The 20,563-nt window shown below is 44.0% G+C and overlaps 2 protein-coding genes across 19 annotated transcripts in view; one reads left to right on the top strand and one right to left on the bottom strand.

Moving 5' to 3' along the window:
• The window catches only part of RAD52 (RAD52 homolog, DNA repair protein), an 82,742-nt gene extending 69,094 nt beyond the window's left edge, over nucleotides 1-13,648 (top strand). For 9 of the 18 annotated variants that reach the window (XM_005664104.3, XM_005664105.3, XM_013997869.2 and 6 more), the window contains 5 exons: nucleotides 6,239-6,435; nucleotides 6,590-6,735; nucleotides 8,256-8,330; nucleotides 8,830-9,030; nucleotides 9,913-12,375. In XM_005664104.3, coding sequence (XP_005664161.1) covers nucleotides 6,239-6,435; nucleotides 6,590-6,735; nucleotides 8,256-8,330; nucleotides 8,830-9,030; nucleotides 9,913-9,974 — 681 coding nt within the window. In that variant the 3' untranslated portion in view covers nucleotides 9,975-12,375. 18 annotated transcript variants of the gene reach the window in all.
• The window catches only part of WNK1 (WNK lysine deficient protein kinase 1), a 141,742-nt gene continuing 133,139 nt past the window's right edge, over nucleotides 11,961-20,563 (bottom strand). The window contains 2 exon segments of the mRNA XM_013997884.2: nucleotides 11,961-14,881; nucleotides 15,699-15,886. Of these exon segments, the coding sequence (XP_013853338.2) occupies nucleotides 14,564-14,881; nucleotides 15,699-15,886 (506 nt within the window). The 3' untranslated portion in view covers nucleotides 11,961-14,563.

Below are 20,563 nucleotides of genomic sequence, written 5' to 3'. Positions count from 1 at the left end.
CTTGTTTCTGTTGACGCCTGTCCTGTGATCTGCACATTTGCCCTTGGAGAATGGGGGTCTGGACTTCAGTGTGATCCAGGTTCGTCAGGTCCGGGAGTGTTCCTGCTGCTTGGTGGAGTGTGGCTGCTTCCTTGTGAACCCTCTGGCCCCTGCAGGGCCACACACAAGGCAGCCTTCCCTCTCTTACTTGGGGGCTTCTTTTTTTCCTGCTGCTCCTATCTTTGGCAGCTGTTAGAACTCCATTTGTTTCCTTTTTTTGTCTTTATAAGGCTGCGACCACGGCATATGGAAATTCCCGGGCTAGGGGTCAATTCGGAGCCACAGCTGCCAGCCTACACTGCAGCAACAGCATTGTGGGATCTGAGCTGTGTCTGCAACTTACACCCCAGCTCATGGCAATACCGGATCCCCGACCCACTGAGCGAGGCCAGGGATTAAACCTGCATCCTCATGGGTATTGGTTGAGTTTGTTACCGCTGAGCCAAGATAGAAACTCCCCATTTCTTTTCTTTTTAAAAATCCTTTTTATACATTATGTTGGCTAATATTTTGTCAAGGATTTTTGCATCTGAGTTTATGAGGGCTATTGCAGGGTTTTTTTTTTTTGTGGTAAAAAACCCCACAAAACATGAAATTTACCATTTGAGAGTGTACAGTTCAGTAGTGAAACACATCTCCAGAACCTAGAGTACTGAAACTCTGTACCCGTAAAAAGAGTCCCCTTTTACACCTTCCCTCAGTCCCTGGTAACCACCATTCTGGTTTCTGTTTCCATGAATTTGACTGTTTTAGAAACTTCATATAAGTGCAGTCATGCAGTTTTTGTCTTTCTGTGACAGGCTTATGGTACTTAGGGTAATATCCTCAGGGTTCAGCTATGTGGCAACATATGTCAGAATTTCCTTCCTTTTTAAGGCTGAATAACAGTATTCCATTGTATGTATATATCACACTTCCTTTATTCCTTCATCCATCAGTGGACATTTAGGTTGCTTACATTTCTTGGCTGTTGTGAATAGTGCTGTAATAGTGCTGATGGAAGCATGAGTGTGCAAATACCTCTTGAGGACTCTCCTTCTAAAGGTTTTTCAAAAAGTGGGGTTGCTGGATCACATGGTGTAGTTACCTTTTTTAGAGGGTGGGGGAACCTGCACTCTGTTTTCTATATAGAAAATGGCTGCACTTGTTCTGCAGCTCTGCCAGCAGAGGGCAAGGGTTGTGATTTCTCCACATCCTGACTAACACGTGTTGTTTTCTTTCTGGCTGTGCCCACTGCATGTGGAAGTTCCTGGGCCAGGTCTTGAACCCATGCCACAGCAGTGACAATGCTAAACCCTTAGTTTGCTGCACTACCAAAGAACTCCTCTTTTTGTTTTATTTTATTTTTTATTGTAGTTGATTTACAGCGTTCTGTCAAATTCTGCATACAGCAAAGTGACCCAGCCATAAACACATATACATTCTTCTTCTCATATTATCTTCTGTGATGTTCTATCAAAAGTGACTGGATGTAGTTCCCTGCGCTGTACAGTAGGACTCCATTGCTTAGCCATTCTAATATCTATTCTGTCATCCATGTAGCAGTTTGCATCTACTAATCACAAACTCCCAGTCCATCCCACTCCCTCCCCCTTGGCAATCACAAGTCTGCTCTTCATGTCTGAGGGTCTGTTTCTGTTCTGTAGATAGGTTTATCTATGCCATATTTTAAATTCCACATATAAATGATACATGGTATTTGTCTCTCTTTCTTTTTTTTTTTTTCTTTTTCCATTTAGGACTGCACTGGTGGCATATGGAAGTTCCCAGGCTAGGGGTCGAATCGGACCTACACGTGCTAGCCAATGTCATAGCCACAGTGACATGGGATCCAAGCTGCATCTGCAACCCGCACCACAGCTCATAGCAATGCCAGATCCCCAATCCACTGAGCGAGGCCAGGGATTGAACCCATGTCATTATGGATACTAGTTGGATTCGTTTCTGCTGCAACACTACAGGAGCTCCCTGTCTCTCCCTTTCTGACTTACTTAGTATAAGAATCTCCAGTTCCATCCATGTTGCTACAAATGGCATTATTTTGTTCTTTGTTATGGCTGAGCAGTATTCCATTGTATATATGTACCACATCTTCTTAATCCATTCATCTGTTGATGGACATTTAGGTTTTTTCTGTATCTTGTCTATTAGGAATAGTGCTGCAGTGAACATAGGGGTGCATGTATCTTTTTCAGTGAAAGTTTTGTTCAGATATATGCTCAGGAGTGGGGTTGCTGGATCATATGGTAGTTCTATATTTGTTTTTCTGAGATACCTCCATACTGTTCTCCATAGTTGTACCAATTTACATTCCCACTAACAGTGTAGGAGGGTTCCTTTTTCTCCACATCCTCTCCAGCATTTGTTATTTGTAGACTTATTAATGATGGCCATTCTGACTCATGTCAAGTGGTTTCTCATTGTAGTTATTTATTTATTTATTTTTTTGTCTTTTTGCTATTCCTTTGGGCTGCTCCCTCGGCATATGGAGGTTCCCAGGCTAGGGGTCGAATCGGAGCTGCAGCCCCCGGCCTACGCCAGAGTCACAGCAATGTGGGATCCGAGCCACCTCTGCAACCTACACCACAGCTCACGGCAACACTTGATCATTAACCCACTGAGCAAGGGCAGGGACCGAACCCGCAACCTCATGGTTCCTAGTCGGATTCGTTAACCACTGTGCCACGGCGGGAACTCCTCATTGTAGTTCTGATTTGCATTTCTCTACTAATCAGTGATGTTGAGCATTTTTTCATGTGCCTATTGGCCATCCATGTCTTTGAAGAAATGTCTGTTTAGATTTTCTGCCCATTTTTGAATTGGGTTATTTTTTTGCTTTTGAGTTGTATGAGTTGTTTGTATATTTTGGAGGTTAAGCCCTTGTTGATTGCATCATTTGCAACTATTTTTTCCCATTCCATAGGTTGTCTTTTTGGGTTTTTTTTTAATGGTTTCATTTGCTGTGCACAAGCTTGTCAGTTTGATTAGTCCTATTGGTTTACTTTTGTTTTTATTTCTATTATCTTGGGAGACTGACCTAAGAAAACATTTGTACAGTTGATGTCAGAGATTTTTTTTTTTTTTTTTTTTTTTTTTTTGCTTTTTAGGGCCGCACTTGCAGCGTATAGAAGTTCCCAGGCTAGGGGAGGAATTGGAGCTGTAGTTGCCAGCCTAGACCATAGCCACAGCAACTCGGGATCAGAACCACGTCTGTGAAGTATACCACAGCTTGCAGCAACACTGGATCCTTAACCCACTGAGCAAGGCCAGGGATCGAACTTGCATCCTCATGGATACTAGTCGGATTCATTTCTGCTGCACCATAGTGGGAACTCCGAGAATGTTTTGCCTGTGTTGAGGGTGTGTTCTAGTTTCATTGATTTACATGCAGCTGTCCAGTTTTCCCAACACCACTTGCTGAAGAGACTGTCTTTTCCCCGTTTTATATTCTTACCTTCTTTGTCAAAGATTAATTAATTGCCTGTAGGTGTCTGGGTTTATTTCTAGGTTCTCTGTTCTTCCATTGGTCCGTATGTCTGTTTTTGTATCAGTACCACACTGTCTTGATTATTGTAGCTTTGTAATATTGTCTGAAGTCTAGGAGAGTTATGCCTCCTGCTTGTTTGTTTTTTTTTCTCAGGATTTCTTTGGCAAGTCTGGGTTTTTTATGGTTCCATATAAATTTTTGGGCTATTTGTTCTAGTTCTGTGAAAAATGTCATGGGAAATTTGATAGCGATCACATTAAATCTGTAGATTGCTTTGGGTAATATGGCCATTTTAACAATATTAATTCTTCCAATCCAGGAGTGTGGAATATCTTTTCATTTCTTTGAATCCTCTTTAATTTTCTTTCTTTTTTCTTTTTTCTTTTTTGTCTTTTTTTTGTCTTTTTGTCTTTTTGCCTTTTCTAGGGCCACTCCCACAGCATATGGAGGTTCCCAGGCTAGGGGTCTAATTGGAGCTATAGCCTCCGGCCTATGCCAGAGGCCGCAGCAATGCTGGATCCGAGCTGTGTCTGCAACCTACACCACAGCTCACGGCAACGCTGGATCCTTAACCCACCGAGCAAGGGCAGGGACCGAACCTGCAACCTCATGGTTCCTAGTCAAATTAACCACTGAGCCACGACAGGAACTCCCCATTTTCCTTTTCTAGGGCTGCTCCCGCGGCATGTGGAGGTTCCCAGACTAGGGGTCCAGTCAGAGCTACAACTGCTGGCCTATGCCACAGCCACAGCAATGCAGGATCCGAGCTGCATCTGCGGACCTACACCATAGCTCACGGCAATGCCAGATCGTTAACCCCCTGAGCAAGGCCAGGGATTGAATCTGCAACCTCATGATTTCTAGTCAGATTTGTTTCCACTGTGCCACAATGGGAACTCCTGATTAATGTTTTATAGTTCTCAGTGTATAAGTCTTTCACCTCCTTGGTCAATTTTATTCCTATGTATTTAATTTTTGGGGGTGTGATTTTAAAAGGTATTTTTTCTGTATGCCTTTTCTAATATTTCATTGTTAGTATACAGAAATGCAGCTGATTTCTGAATGTTAATCTTGTATCTTCTTTGCCGAATTCAATGATCATTCTGAGTAATTTTTGTGTGGAGTCCTTAGGGTTTCTGTATATAGTATCCTGTCATCTACATAGAGTGACAGTTTTACTTCTTCTCTTCCAATTTGGATACCTTTTATTTCTCTTGTTTGTCTGATTGCTGTGGCTAGTCCTGTGTTGAATAAAAGTGGTGAGAATGGGCATCCTTGTCTTGTTCCAGGATTTTAGTGGGAAGGCTTTCACCTTTTCTCCATTGAGTATTATATTGGCTGTGGATTTGTCATAAATGGCTTTTACTATGTTATGCTCCCTCTGTACCCACTTTGGTAAGAGTTTTTAATCATGAATGGATATTGGATTTTGTTAAATGCTTTTTCTGCATCTATTGAGATGAGCATGCGGTTTTTTACTTTTCTTTTGTTAATGTGGTGTATGATGTTGAATGATTTGTGTGTCGAACAATCCTTATGAACATGGGATGAATCCCACTTGGTTGTGGTGTATGATCTTTTTTGTGTGTTGTTGGATTTGATTTTGATGGGAATTTTTGTATCTATATACATCAAAGATATTGGCCTATAATTTTCTTTTTTGGTAGTATCTTTGGTTTGGTATTAGGGTGATGGTGGCTTCATAGAATGTCTTTTGGGGAGTATTCTTTCTTCAGTCTTTTGAATAAGTTTAAGAAGGATGTGGAGTTCCCATCATTGCTCAGTGGTTAACGAATCTGACTAGGAAGCATGAGGTGGCAGGTTCGATCCCTGGCCTGCTCAGTGGGTTAAGGATCCGGTGTTGCCGTGAGTTGTGGTGTAGGTTGCAGACACAGCTTGGATCCTGCATTGCTGTGGCTCTGGCTTAGGCCAGCAGCTACAGCTCCGATTAGACCGACTCCTAGCCTAGGAACCTCCATATGGCGCGGTGCGGCCCTAGAAAAGACAAAAAAAAAAAAAAAAAGAAGGATGGGTATAAGTTCTTCTTTGTATATTTGGTTGAATTCGCTGTGAGGCCATCTGGTCCTGGATTTGTTTGTAGGTAATGTTTTTATTACATATTCAATTTCATTTCTAGTGATGGGTCTGTTCAAATGACATATTTCTTCCCTGTTGCAGCATACATCCATTTCTTTTTAATTTACTTTTCAATGTAGACAAATTTCACAGTATAATTTTCATTTTCAGGTTATCTTTATCAAAACGTAGTCATCTCAGTCCCTCATATTCTGTTATTCTATCAGCACCAGTATTATTGAGAGAAGTTCTCCCAAGTGAAAAATCTTGGCGTTTTTATAGTGCAATAGTATGTGGTCATTTCCATCACAAAAAGTAGATAGCATCAGATCTAGTTGCCAAGGAAAGATTCAAATTAGATTTTGTAGAGCTTTTGCCCTATATAAAAGCCAAAGTATGATTTATTTTTATCAAAGTTAATTGATATAGAATGGTCTAAGGTGGAAAATGAAATTGTTTTATTCTTCATGTAATTAAAAACATTACTTGAACCTGTGGATCCTTTGTCTCAGCTTCTCAGGACCTACAAGGAATGGTTGGTAGGGGACTGTGCCATTTTCCAGGTATTTAGATCTTTAAGGAAGAGGGAGGGCAGCTGGAGAAAGTTATTTTCTCTTCTCTTTCTTTTCTTCTTAGCTGCCTCTTGAAGTAGATTTAACGAAAGCAAAGAGACAAGATTTTGAACCATCTGTGGAACAAGCCAGATATAGCAGCTGCCGACAGAATACAGCTCTGGTGCCCCCCAAGCCACAGGAGGTGACCTCCCCTTGCAGACCCAGCTACTCCAATGGCCCCCATGTTGTGACACAGGGGGATAAGGACAGCAGCTCCCGGTATGGGGCCTCCCGTCCCTCTCTTCTCTGACCCTTCCCGGGGGTCTGTGTCACCTTCAGAGCCAGCACACTGGTTTACGTGGGCCCTTCGGAACCGCTGTGGTTATCTGTCAGCTCAGGCACTCACCCCCACCCCGTTGCTCTTTTGATGCAGAAGCCTGGCCTCCTGCACTATGGATAGTGATGCCACATACCTGCGGAAGCTCCGGCAGAAACAGCTGCAGCAGCAGTTCCGGGAGAAAATGGAGAGGCAGCAGCAGGGTCCCCCCTCTACTCTACCCACTGAAAAGAAGGATCAAGGTGAGAGTAGTAAGCAGAGGCTCTGGGGCGACTCTGATCCCCTGCCAGTAGCAGCAGGTTAGGTCTAAGCCAGCACTCAGCAGTACTCTCCACGGGGGACAGGACCATGAGGCCAAGGAGTTCAGGTTGTGAAGTCCTGTCCTGCACGTCCCCATTACTGAAGGCACTGGTCTTTTTTTTTTTTTTTTTTTTTTCCTTTTCTTTTTAGGGCCTCACCTATGGCATATGGAAGTTCCTAGCCTAGGGGTTGAATCGGAGCGCCAAAGCCACAGCAACACAGGGTACAAGCTGAGTCTTCGACCTACACTGCAGCTTGCAGCTACGCTGGATCATTAACCCACTCGGCGAGGCCAGGGATTGAACTTGCATCCTCATGGATACTAGTTGGATTCTTAACCTGCTGAGCCACAGCTGGAACTCTAAGACACTGACTGGTCCTTTGAGAGGATGGAGATGGGCCTTGCATAATCTGGAACCAGTCATTTCAGGGGACAGAACTTTTTTTGGCCTCAATTACTTTGGCTACAGCTGCCTGAGAAAGCCTTTCTGAGCTGTCTTTGAACATAAAACAAAAGTGGGGCTTCTGGCAAATCTTTTTTTTTTTGCTTTTGAGTGCCGCACCTGAGGCATATGGAGGTTCCCAGGCTAGGGGTCAAATTGGAGCTACAGCTGCCGGCCTACACTACAGCCACAGAAACACAGGCAGGATCTGAGCCACATCTGTGACCTACACCACAGCTCACGGCAATGCCAGATCCTCAACCCACTGAACGAGGCCAGGGATTGAACCCGTGTCCTCATGTTTCTTAGTTGGATTCTTTTCCACTGCGCCACAACGGGAACTCCTGGCAATTCTATAAGCTTTTGTTCATTTGAGTCCACATTCAGTGGGAATAGTAGATAACAGATTTTTTTGAGTCTTTCCCAGAGACTAAAATCAGAGGGCTTATCTCAGACCAAAAATCCAGACAAAAAAGCTGGATTTTTGCCCAGCTTCTTCCTTAGAATCATGAAGATTCATAGAGGACTTGCTGTCATGTTTTAGTTCCTTATAATTCCCCTCAGCACTAGCAGGCTGAAATTAATGTAGGAAAAAAAACAAAAACAAAAAACAAATAATTTACTTTTCTGGGGATGTTTTTCCTAAGAATTAATGTTCTGTATCTTTAGCTTCTGGACCATTCTGGAAGCTCTGGGGGTGAGGGGTGGAAAAGGAGTGTCCTTCAGGACTCCCGCACCCCTGATCAATCATCATGTTGGTTTTATACACTAATTTCTACTTAAGATTTTGTTTGAACAAGGGTTATAGCTTCAAAAAGTAAAAACTTGACGAGATGTCTTATAATAAGCCATTTCTGCTGCTAAAAAGGAAACTTTTGTTGGTGAGAACAAAAATAGAGTTTTCAGACCTGTTTTATATAGGTCTGGGACACAGGGTCCTGCTGGCTATGCTGTGTAATCCCAGGCAGCTCTGCCCCCTGGCCCAGTTCTACTGTCCTGAGACTGTCCCTTCTCTGCAGCAGGACCACTGGCGAAGCACAGCACTCCCGGAATTGCTGTTTCAGAGCCACTCACTAAGACAGCCGTCCTTGCAGGTTAGTAGGTTGAAAGGAACAGCTAGGTACTAGTCAGTAAATGCTATGAAGCGTCTGTAGATTGCTGTGTACTTGGGTAGTCACAAGTACATTTTAAAAGAGGCATTAGGAATTTCCCTTGTGGCACAGCAAGCTAAGGTCCTGTGTTGTCACTGCTATGGCTTGGGTTGCTGCTGTGACGAAGTTTGATCCCTGGCCCAGGAACTTCCATATGCCATGGGTGTGGCCAAAATAAAATGAAGGGCATAAATATCTTAATTTCTATCCGTTTTGTAGAAAGAGGACCCAAAGGGACTGACAGCAGTGCTGACTATAGCACATATTCAGCTCCTGTTGTCTTAACCTAAGAGAGGCTTTGGTCTTTTAGGGGTTGGGGAGAAATTCAAAAGCCGTTATAGGATACTCACGTTATGGGATTTCACATGACCTACTTTCCCAGCATTTCACCGTGAAAACACATTGTTGATGCTAAATTTTCCTATGACCTCTGTCCTTGCAGACAGTCTTGAAATGTGGGACATGGTTCTTGATGTAGCAGACAGTGTGGTCCAGCCCTTGGCTAAACCAGAACCACTGCAGACCCCTGCCACCTCAGTCCCGAAGAACCAGATGGAGACTCAGAACAGGACCCACCAGAATCCACAAGCAAAACCTGAACCCTGGCACTTCCAGACTCACCATCTTAACCAGCACATAGCAGGTAGCAAACTGTTTTAGGAGCAAAAACTGAAGGGAGAACCTGGCTTTTTCTTTGAATTTTAAAGAAGAATGACATTCCATCTAAGATGCCGGAGAAACAGCAGTGTAAGAAATGGAGGGTCATTGGCTTAAGAGCCCAAAGTTTCCCTTGGGGCCTTGACTTGCGGTCTCTTACTAGTGGGATGTGTAAACGTGACTGCAGGAAGAGCTTTCTTGTTAAAAGTTTATTGCAGAGTTCCTGTCATGGTTCAGCAATTAACAAACTCAGACTAGTATCCAAGAGGATGAGTGTTTGATCCCTGGCCTTGCTCAGTGGGTTAAGGATCTGGCATTGCCATGAGATGTGGTGTAGGTGGCAGATGCGCTTGGATCTGGTGTTGCTAGTAGGGGCAGTAGGCTGGCATCTGCAGTTCCCATTCACCCTCTAGCCTGAGACCCTCCGTATGCTGCTGGTGGGGCCCTAAAAAAGAAACACACACAAGAATGTTTGGAGTTACTTTGTGGCTCAGTGGAAACAAATCTGACTGGCATCCATGAGGATGTAGGTTTGATCCCTGGCCTTGCTCAGTGGGTTAAGGATCCAGTGTTGTCATGAGCTGTGGTGTAGGTAGCAGACGAGGCTTGGATCCTGCATTGTGGTGGCTGTGGCGTAGGGTGGTGGCTGTGGCGTAGGCTGGCAGCTGTGGCTCTGATTTGACCCCTAGCCCAGGAACCTCCATATGCCACGGGGATGGCCCTAAAAAAAAAGTTTATTGCAACTTGGTCTAATGTTAATACAGGGACTTTAAAAGTATGGTTGTTAACTAATATGACTCAAATTATTAACTGTCAGTTTATTTTAAAATCATGGCAGCTATTATTTGAATAATTTTCTCTTCCATAGGAGACTGTGATTCCTCTAGGAAGAACCAGGACATGAAGAAAAGGAAATTAGATCCATCTTAACCGAGGCAGGTGACCTCACTGGACTCTGTCACAAAGGGACTTTCAGAAATTATGCTTTGATCATGAAATGATTTATCATTTGTACATAAGTCAAATCAGAGCTAATGAAATCATGAATGTGCTTTACCTCCAGGGATTTACCTTGCTTCTTCCAGAACTTTACCAGATTTGACTGTTGGAAGCTGCTACAGATAAAGCTGGGCAACTGGAAAACAGGCAGTTAAAGAGAGCTTGTCACACAGTCCAGGTTGGGAAGCTCTGCGGAGATTAAACACTCAAGGTTCTTCACTGTTTATTCCTAAGCTATTACATTTAAAAAAAAAAAAAAGACATTCTAGGCGTCACCAGTGGCTACCTTCCTTTAAACAATGTAAGCCTTATTCCCAAGCACCAAACTTGACAGGGGCCCATAGTGCATTTACTGTGAGTGACCTCTGACCTTTCACTGCAGGGCTCCACAAGTGAGGCTAGTCTTCCCATATGAGTCTTTTTTTTTTTTTTTGGTTTTTTGCCATTTCTTGGGCCACTCCCGCAGCATATGGAGGTTCCCAGGCTAGGGGTGTAATCCGAGCTGTAGCTGCCAGCCTACGTCAGAGCCACAGCAATGTGGGATCCGAGCTGCGTCTGCCACCTAACGCCATAGCTCATGGCAACGCTGGATCCTTAACCCACTAAGCAAGGGCAGGGACCGAACCCGCAACCTCATGGTTCCCTAGTCGGATTCGTTAACCACTGCGCCACAACAGGAACTCCCGAGTCTTATTATTATAGGTTCATGATGTCACTATCTGCATTTTTTCCTGATCAAGGAAACAATAAGACCAGAGAAAAGGCATTTTAAGAAAGCAAAATAAATCCTACTTTGTAATAAAATGGCACGCATCTATTTTTATTGTGCTTTACAGATTTTACACACACACACACACACACACACACACCCACCCCCAGTTGAAGGTTTTTGGCAACCCAGTGTCAGGTATTTTTCCGACGATGTTTTTTTTTATTTTTAATTTTTGTACCCAGTTTATTTCATTTCAGTACTGAATTGCTTCAAAGAGGATAAGACTTTTTTTTGGGGGGGGATGTGTTTTCATTTATTGAGGTTTTAATTCCAGCAGTGTTTTAAAGTATATATTTTAGGGAGTTTCCTGGTGGCACAGAAGATTAAGGATCCAGCATTGTGATTGCTGTGGCTTGGGTCACTGCTGTAGTGTGGGTTGGATCCCTGGTCCGGGAACTTCTGCGTGCTGCGGGTGTGGCTGGCCAAAAAGGGGAAAAAAAGTATATATTGTTTTAGATATGATGCTATTTACTACACACTTGACTGACTGTAGTATAAACATAGCTTTTATGTGCACTGAGAAAAACCCAAAAATCTGTGTGACATAAGTAGCTATTTATATCCACCTATTTCAGATGTAAGATATAACCCAATTTATAATAAATTTAAAAAAAATTTTTGGCCATGTCCACAGTATGTGGAGACTTCTGGGCCAGGGAAGGAACCTGTGCCACAGCAGCAACAATGCTAGATTCTTAACCTGTTGCACCATAAGAGAACTCTCTTTTTGTGTTTAGATGTTTCATAATTCTTTCCTCCAGATAATGAGTGTGCATTTTGGGCAGGACCATGAACCTGATCTTCAAGTGGTGGCTTTTATTATTTGATGGCACACAGGCCCATTTGTGGGAAGCCATGAGCCTGAAGCACTGAAGGCAGTGAGCCATCGCTGTCCCTTTGGAAGATGAAGAGGTGGTGGCTTTCCCTGACTTCCTTTTACCTCACCTGCCTCTGCACAGCTTTGGTCATTTATTTTTGATTTTGATATCCTTACCATTGTCTTCAGAAAAAAATATCTTCCTTGTCTGCAGTATCTTGCTTCAGGTCAGAGCTGCTGCTTAAATCCAGTTATAAACTGTACACAAGTCAAATCAGAGCTAATGAAATCATGAAAAAGGCATTTGCTGAAAATGAAACCCCATAGCTCAACAAAAGCAAGTATGGTTTATTTGAATGGCTTCGTTAAGTCCATCTACAAAGGCAACAAAAGGGAGCAAGAAGTGCGACCCTGGGGTTGGTGCCGAACGCATGAGTGATGGCTGCCGAGAATCCCCAAGGTTTGAATTCAGTTTATTTTTTTTTAAACAGTGTACATTGTTAAATAATGTAAGGAAAACATTTATAATTCAGAAAGACTTTTTAATGTGAAAAAAGATACTCAGTGTACTATTAACACAAAAATAATTTAAACAGTTCAGTAGCACTAGTTCATTCCTCTAGGCTTCAGTTATTTCATCCACAGGAGGGGAAAAAAAAAAATCAACAGTAAATAAAACCAGTTCTCACTTTCCATGTGTGAGTGAAGAGATCTCAGAATGATTAAACCAAAGTAACAAAACATCCTGTGCTGCATTTGGCTCCCTTGTTCCTCCGGTACAAAGTACTGTCCCCTTTGTCTCAGGTGTCAAGTCTCCCACTTCCCTGGCACTTCTGTCCTTACTCTTACCATCTCCCCGAAGATTATAAACAGAGAAAAAGTAAACGGTTTCAAAGCAAAGCTTGGGATGCCTGCCCTTTTCACTTCTACTTTCCTAAAACCTTCAGCTTTCATTTGCATCTTTGGGGACTCAGCTTTAAAGAAAACGGCCAATGAAGGACAGGACAGCCAACCAGGCTCTTCCTATCATGGTGATTCCTGGGATGTGCCACTGAGGTGGGTAAGAGGTTGGAGATAGTCAGTTTCCCAGCTCAACAATCAAGAGAAGCAGCACCCAAAAAATTCAGAGTCCTAGCTTCCTTCCTCATCTTCTGAGAGAACAGAGATCTCAAACATAGCCAATTAGGAGAGTATTTCCTGAAAGCTCTGAAAATGATACAACTGCCCATACAACCAGGCAGAGCACTACATAATACTGGTTGGTTGCAGTTACTACTTACCGGGAATATTTGTTTATATAAAAATGTGAGAATATCTGCTGCAACTCTAGAAATAAATGTGGCACAAGAGATTATGATCCTGCAACCTTGTGGACATTATATAAGAAGTGGGTAGGATTAAGCATTCTTTCCTACAATATGCAATTCAGAGGCAGGTCCACTTTCCACAAACTATAGTACCCCAAGCTGAGAAATGCATGGTACATTTTCAACAAGAGGAAAGCAATCCAAGCCATTTTTTAAGAGCAACTTTCTCTATCTGTGACATTTCACTATCGTACTTCCCAACTTAAAAACTAGTCCCCACCCCCTTGCTTGTATATTCAGCCATTTTCTTCTAGGTCTCATCTGTTTAAGCCCAGCTCAAATAAGTAAGGCTATGGCGTCCACTGGCCAAGCATCATACGACTTCAAAACAAGTTTGTTCTCTTCTCCAGTCATTCTTTTCTTTCATCACTTATCACACACCACCCTCCATCTTTTAAATTGCCCAATATTGTTACAACACCCCTCCTCACTTGTCCTGAAACAGTTTTCTGCTTTTAACCACTGATGTCAACTTAACTTCTCATCCTGCTCATCGTACACCTGCTCTAGACAAAATTGTTGAATGACTTGGAAAAAAAAAAATACTCTTTTCAATTTCCTTACGGCATAATCCACTGCTGGAGCCACATGGACCTGAGGTTTCCTTCCATGTGTCCTTTGCTGACTGGGGTCTGATGAGAAGTTGATGCCAATGGCAGAAGCAATAGAAGTCCAAGGCACTAAAACATCCAGCAAGCAATACTGGGAGAACAGAAGTATTCAAGTACAGTAATTTATACAATTTTACATTCACATTTATTTATCTAATACAATGGAAATACAAAGGAGAAAGTTAAAGTCTCAGTAAAGGACAGAGCTAGCTAGCTTTTTTTCAACTTTTTAAACCTTTCATATTTTACTCTTAAAACTACTGTTGTCCAACAACATTTATATATCACAGTGTTTCCACATCAAAACTGATGGCAAAGTTATATGTCCGCAGGGAACTTAATTTTTTCCTAATTGCTAATGCTGCAGTCAAAGCTGCGAATATCATTTGCTTAAAGCACTAATGACCTATCATAAGAAAGGGTTGAAACCTCAGTCCCCTGGGTTCTAAAGATGGAAGGGGGGAGAGGAAAGAAAAAAGTGTGTGTGTTTGTAGGGTGGTGGGGACAGGGTAGGAGACAGCCCAATAGTTTTTTTGTCTTGTGGTTTTGATTCTTGAGGGAATAAGTGGTTTGGGATGGGTACCAAATTAAGAGCCCCACTCCCTGCAAATGCAGATGGGCTTTGCTTTTTTCCCACTGAGCTCTCTAGTAGCTCTCTGATAAACGTGACTTTCTTTCCAAGTGCTCACTATGGGGTCTAGATGAACAACAAAGCACACACAAGAAAGCTGCCCTTTCCTTCTCACCTGCTCCAGTAAGTAAGTGGGGAGGGCAGGGGCAAATTCCCCATTCTGAGGGCTCTAAGCAGTATTAAAAACATTCCTTTCTGGCAAGAAATAACCAGTTAAATGCAGCACTAGTAGTTAGTATATAGGCTACTTTCCCACCCCCCTCCCACCCACCCTCACCATTCCATCTCCTGCCCCCAAATCTACTTCGTAATGTCTCTAGGTCTAAGTGGTCCGCAGGTTGGAACCTGGGGGGTTGCTGATGGATTTCTGCAAATTGCTGATGTTGAAATTCTGTAAGGAGGCAGTTCCCACAGGCTGGAACTGGCTGAGTGGCTGTGGTGCTGGGCCACCTGTCCCACTCCACTGTGTGCCAAAGGGGGGGGCTGGGAAACCGTACTGCTGTGGGGGGCACATAGACTTGGTGAAGTGACCTAGAGAGGTAGCTGATGCTGCAGAGATGGGGGCTGAGCCACCCAGGTTTGAGGTCATGGAGATGCACAGCTGACCAGGTGCGGAGAACTTCCTCGCCATGCCAGGGCCCTGTAAAGAGAACGAGGCCACGTGAAGCTTGGTGTGGCTATGAGATGCGTTGCACTGAAATAGGACTATAGGGCTCGAGGTATCCCGATCTTAAAAGGCACAGCAAGACCAAGACCAAGACGAAACCAGCAATCATTGTTGCCCTCCTAACATTTACCTAATATTGTTCTTTTTTTGAGTCAGATTTTGTTTTTTGCCCCACCCACAGCATACAGAAGTTCCTGGGCCAGTGATTGAACCTGAGCCATAGCAGTGACAATGGGCTCCTTAACCTGCTGTACCACCAGGGAACTCTGAGTCAGATTTTCTAAAAACTGAAGTATAGCTGATTTACAATATCATGATAGTTTCAAGTGTATAGTGATTTAGTGACAGGTGCATTTATTTTCAAATTCCTTTCCCTTACAGGTTACTACAAAATACTGAATAGAGTTCCCTGTGCTATAGGAGTTCCTTGTTGATCATCTTTTATATATAGTAGTGAGTGTATGTCAACCCCAACCTCCTCATTTATCCCCCCACTTCCCCTCTGGTAACCCTAAATTTATTTTCTATGTCTGTGGGTCTATTTCTGTCCAAATACTTGGAGGTGGGTGGTATCGAGTCTGTGTGTGCGCCCTTGTGCTCATGCATGCAGCTCAGGATGTTGAAGGAAAAGGGACGAGAAGACTGAGTTGACCGATAGGGAATGAAGGATTTAGGGAGGAAAACTAAAAGGGGACCTGGGTGATTTCTGTCTTGCCACCAGCATGATTCGGACGTGTGTTACATCGCATTGACAGATCAGCAAGCAAGATGGCACAAGGAGAAGACTGACCTCATAGCTCATGTGTCCTTTGCTGCCTCTCCTGCCTGAGAGATTCATGGCGTCTCGGGCCCAGTTATCCACCAACTTGTGCAGGTCGTCTGTGAAAGTGCCCTTCCGGCTAGACGTCATGGTAGGAGGCTGAGCCTGGGCAGCCTGGCTGCTCACTGTTCCTCCAACAGTGTTTGTGCTGCTGGTTCCTAAAGTCAGAAGAAGCAACAAAGTACACTATTAAAAGGGGCTTGGGCTGTAACTTCAGGAAGAGGAAACACTTCTTAGGATGATGAATGGCAAGCCACAGAATGGGGAGGATGAACTGGGAAGCCATGCAAGAAAGGAGGTTCCAGGATCTTATTTATTAGCCAAATCTTACTTAGGCAAAACAGGATGATAAAAACAGGTTCTCTTCGGGAGCTGCAGATGAGGCTGGACATCTAAGGGGGACAAAGGGCAAGGGGTGGGAACCTCTTTCTGCCCACTCTCGTGGCATCTTGGAAACTCACCACCAGGCCTCTACTCCCAGCGCCACCTTGAACAGGGCCAGTGGGATGGCCAATGAGGCTGGCTGCTCTAGAATATTACAGAGTAGGGCAAAAGAAGGGCATGGTTCATGGAGGAGTTGAAGGAATGCAAAGACAGGCCAGGGAAAATGGGCTCCCAAACCGCGTGATGCCATGTGGTCTTTAGCCGTTCTTTCACAGAAAGGGACGATAAGAGAAGGCATGCTCTGTTCAGAAAACTTTTTCACCTGGATGCATAAACAGAAATTGCGAACATAAACTTGGGAGAGTTAAGGCTTCAATCTCTCCCGATTTCCTATGAGTCAAAAACGTGAGCACTCATGAGGAAGGTTCTCTGTGGTGTGCCTGAGTCTTTCAACTCCAGGAGGACGTGGCTTTCCTGAAGGTGACCTCAGTTTCAATTGGCTCACCTTCCCCCCCCTCTTCCCAGAAGAGCAAGCACTCTCATGTGGAAGCAACAGGACATCCAGCTGCGGTAGGGGTGCCAGGGGAGGAGGAAGCTCGGGGGTTGTGATGAAGGAGTTCTATCTCTATGGTGTGATGAGAAACAAAGGAGAAGTCTGTGGCCTGCCTGATTTCGGCTCTGCTGGAGGGCACACTGAAGATTATTCGAGGAGGCAAGTTTAGGGAAGAGGGAAAGAAGAGTCATGGTCTTGTTTTTTTCCCCTCACCCCCCACTTTCTTACCACATCTCACATTTGCTACAGAATAAATAAAAGCTACTATAGTAAGTTGTGAGCCTCTAGGACTTAAGACATCCAAATAATGCGGGGGCTAAATATTTAAATACACACGTTCCTGTTTTCAAGGTCAAGGCAGCACCAGAGCACAGCAGCACACCTGAAGCAACTCTGCCATTAAAAGCCCTCTAATCTATTACTGGTCCTGAGTCCAGTTTACACCCTACACCCGGGGAATGGCACACACAAGCACGTCTGCACTGGGGAACAGCTAGTTCCGAGGTGAAGCTGCAGAGTGAGGAAGGTCACATGCTTCTTACCACCAAGGCAAGACACAGGACTACTGCAGGCGTGGCCTCAGTGCTCGCAGAGCCACGGGGCTGGGGGGTGGGGGGAGGGGGTTACTGCACATACAGTGTGAAGGGAAGAGTCAGTTCCCTACGGACAGGAAACCCAGGTGGAAAAGTGGGGAGGCAGGAGTGAGACAGTGTGGGAGGGAAGCACAGGCAGTGGTGGTTATGAGGAAACCAGAAAGCAAGCGTGTCACACGCATGAGGACAGCATCCTCCTCGAATGAGTATTGCTTCAGGAGCTGGATGGTCAGTGAGACAATGAAAACGAAACAAATAGTCACAAGTGAGCAGAGCTTTCAAAAGCCAAATACAGAAGCTGGCAGAGGTGAACACTGCTGGACACAACTCGTTCATGCTGGGGTCACACTCTCTAGTCTCATGCTAGTCGCCTTTGATGCTGTGAGGCCCCTTTATAACCGAATTTCATTTTTCATTTTCATCCATGTTACGTGATACTGGATTCTGAAAGTGGGGTTTATACCACGAGGGAGAGGCAACCATACAGCTAACATTCTTATTCTGGCTTCTGAAAACAGATCTCCACATTAGAGAAGGAAACAAACACACTCCTTTCTGACCAGAAATTAACTCCCAGGAAAAGCTGACTTAGTAATAAAATCTAGGAAAATGCGTAGTGTGCTTGTTTGGTCCACTGTAGCAGTAAAATGTTTTAAGGACACTGGCAGCACGTAGATATTTCTGAGAACGCTGCTTGCCTTCCAGAGAGGCTGCTGGCTAACCTTTAAGCCTTTTTTCGGTTCTGCTGAAAAGCTCTAAAAGTAGCATCCTTTACCACCCAAAATTCCCTAGCTGAACTCTTCTCCTGCCTTAACACATTCCCCCACCCCCACAAATCCAGTAACAAGAGCCTATTACGAGCCACAACTTACTGCCCAGTGTCCCAAGCACAGAGTTTTCTGGAGGAACCTCTCGGTGGCCTGCTGGGCCGTAGAACTGTCCACACTTTCACGAGAAGCCACCTGTCTACAATGCTGTCCCTGTCCTCACTGCCCAGCAGCTGCCTCCCACTGTGATATGAGGGCATGACTCTGGCTGCTGTAATCCCTGCTGACTTTCCAGTGTGCCCGCAGCGGCTGGCACACGTGGTGACTTCTGACTACAGGACTCTCTCCCTAAGGAGCTAGGCACCCCTGATCCTTCTACACACATCCACGGGTGCCCTCCCCTCCCCCACAGTGGGGCTGTCATCTAGGGCACTATGTGGTGACCTAAAATCTGGAGGGACAGCCAGTGACAGCAACTGAGCGTGTTAAAGACGAAACCAGAGAAGGGTGCAGCACCAGCCAAATGGAAGCTGGAAATCCAGGAGTTGTGAGGCTTCGGGGTTCAAAGACCTCAAGGGCAAAAGGCTTTGCAATCAAGGACCAGAAGTAACAGAAAGAAAAGATAATTACTACAGAGCTGGTTGCAAGGACAGACTTTTTTCACCATCTTCCCTGAAGCACAAAGAGAGAGCAATGTGTTAAAGATAAGGAAACATCAGTGTAAAATATTTAGAATCTCTAAACAGCACATAGAGTCCCAGCAAGAGAAAGCAGGAGGGGGACAGACTGGAGGGACCTGGGAGCCCTGTCACAGACACTGTTCTGTGCGATGGACCTGACTGGCTGTTGGCCTTGACATGGTGACCTGGGGTACCTGGCTGACAGAAGTCAAGTTTCCACACCCAATCTTTGTATCTGAAAGAATAATGCCCCGCGTCAAAGTTCTGGCATGGGGAGGAACTCCAGTTTCTCAGGTCTCACTGCTTGAATTTCAAATACCCAAGCAGTCTCTCCACCGATCCTGTCCCACTTTCTGTTTCTCCTGCTGGGTTGTTAAAAAGCACTCAATTAAATGCATTAGCAGTTCTACCACAGAAGGCTAACAGATGGTACCATTGTTACAGTTTTAATTTAAATTGGCTCATATATTTCCACATCCTAATGTACATCCTAACCCCTCCCCCCAGAAAAATCTTTAAAAGCAATTTTTGAACATAAATAAAGCATTAAGCCAAGCCGTGCTTCCAAACTGTACTCTTATTTTGAGAGCTTAGAGTAATGCATCCCAGATTAGCTAGGAGCTCATGTCTGGGAGCCCCTGTTTCTCTCTGCATTTGCTATAATCTTGTGATTTGTTCACCAAGGCTTATGTGATGTGTACTGACAGAGATAGGACCTCTCATTTTAGACCCAGAAGGAAGTGCTAAGATTTAACACTTCTGACCACTTTCATGTGAACAAAGTGTAATACCACCTACCTTTAAAAGTGTAAAGAGAATTTACTGAATTAATTAAGCTGAAGTGGTACCCATCACACTCTACTTCCTTCACAAGAAAAGCCTTGGTTTTCTTTCTTCCCTCTTAAGACACTTCAGCCTGCAGAATAACATAGGCCTGACACATCACATTCTACTTTAAAAACACTTGTCTCTTCCTGTTAGTGTTTTTTCATCTTTCTAGCTGGAAATACAAATTAAATGCTTACTTAAGTGTCAAGGAGCTAATGTTCTTGGTCTAGCTTGGCCTAACCAGAAAAGCTATTGATCTGAGTGCCCACAAATCTACCAAATTGGGTAATGCCTTCCACTTCCCTCTTTGTTAAATAGCTCTGGACTAGTGCTATGTGAGGCCCAAGGACCTCTGAACCATACTCAGAAACAATGATGGCCTTAGCACATGCATTTAAAAAAGCACTTCAATAACCACATCAGAAGTTTGAAGCCTTACAGAAAAGATCTTTATCTAAACTCTAGCAAAGGTTTTCTACTTGATCCTTATTTTATTTTTGTTTTAACACTTTTTATTTCAATATATGTCTATCGACTACCTGCTATGTGCCAGGAAGGCTCTGGCTACTCAGAGAAATGCTGTTTCCCCAGTGCGCTCTGCCTCGTGCACGTGATCTTATCTGGTCTGGCAGGACCACCTTCATTTCACACATGGGGAGATGGGCTGGAGAGGCTGGGTGACTTGCTATTGCACCTTGTTTGGGGGAAGAAAGCTGGGAAATCCCAGCAATTTTGTTAAATAGCCCATTTTCACTTATAGGTGTTGACCTTTGGTATTTGATAAGCTTTATGAGAAGAACTACACTGAACCCTTTTTTGAAATACTGATTTTATGGATTTAGAGGGTAGTGGTGGTGAAGGCATCCAATGAAGAGACTCTGGCATCTTTTCAATTAATAGACAGTTATGCTTAATCGAGATTAAAAAATTAAAAGATTCTAATCTACTCTGAAAAAGAACAGAAAAACAGGGTATAACGTTTACCTGCACCTGTGGTCAAGAGGTTCTCGGTGATTTCTCATGCCAGAGC

Source organism: Sus scrofa, chromosome 5, assembly GCF_000003025.6.
Source record: "Sus scrofa isolate TJ Tabasco breed Duroc chromosome 5, Sscrofa11.1, whole genome shotgun sequence".
NCBI classification, from domain to species: domain Eukaryota; kingdom Metazoa; phylum Chordata; class Mammalia; order Artiodactyla; family Suidae; genus Sus; species Sus scrofa.
Note: the sequence above shows the minus strand (reverse complement) of the source record. Positions and strands in the feature narration are given on the sequence as shown.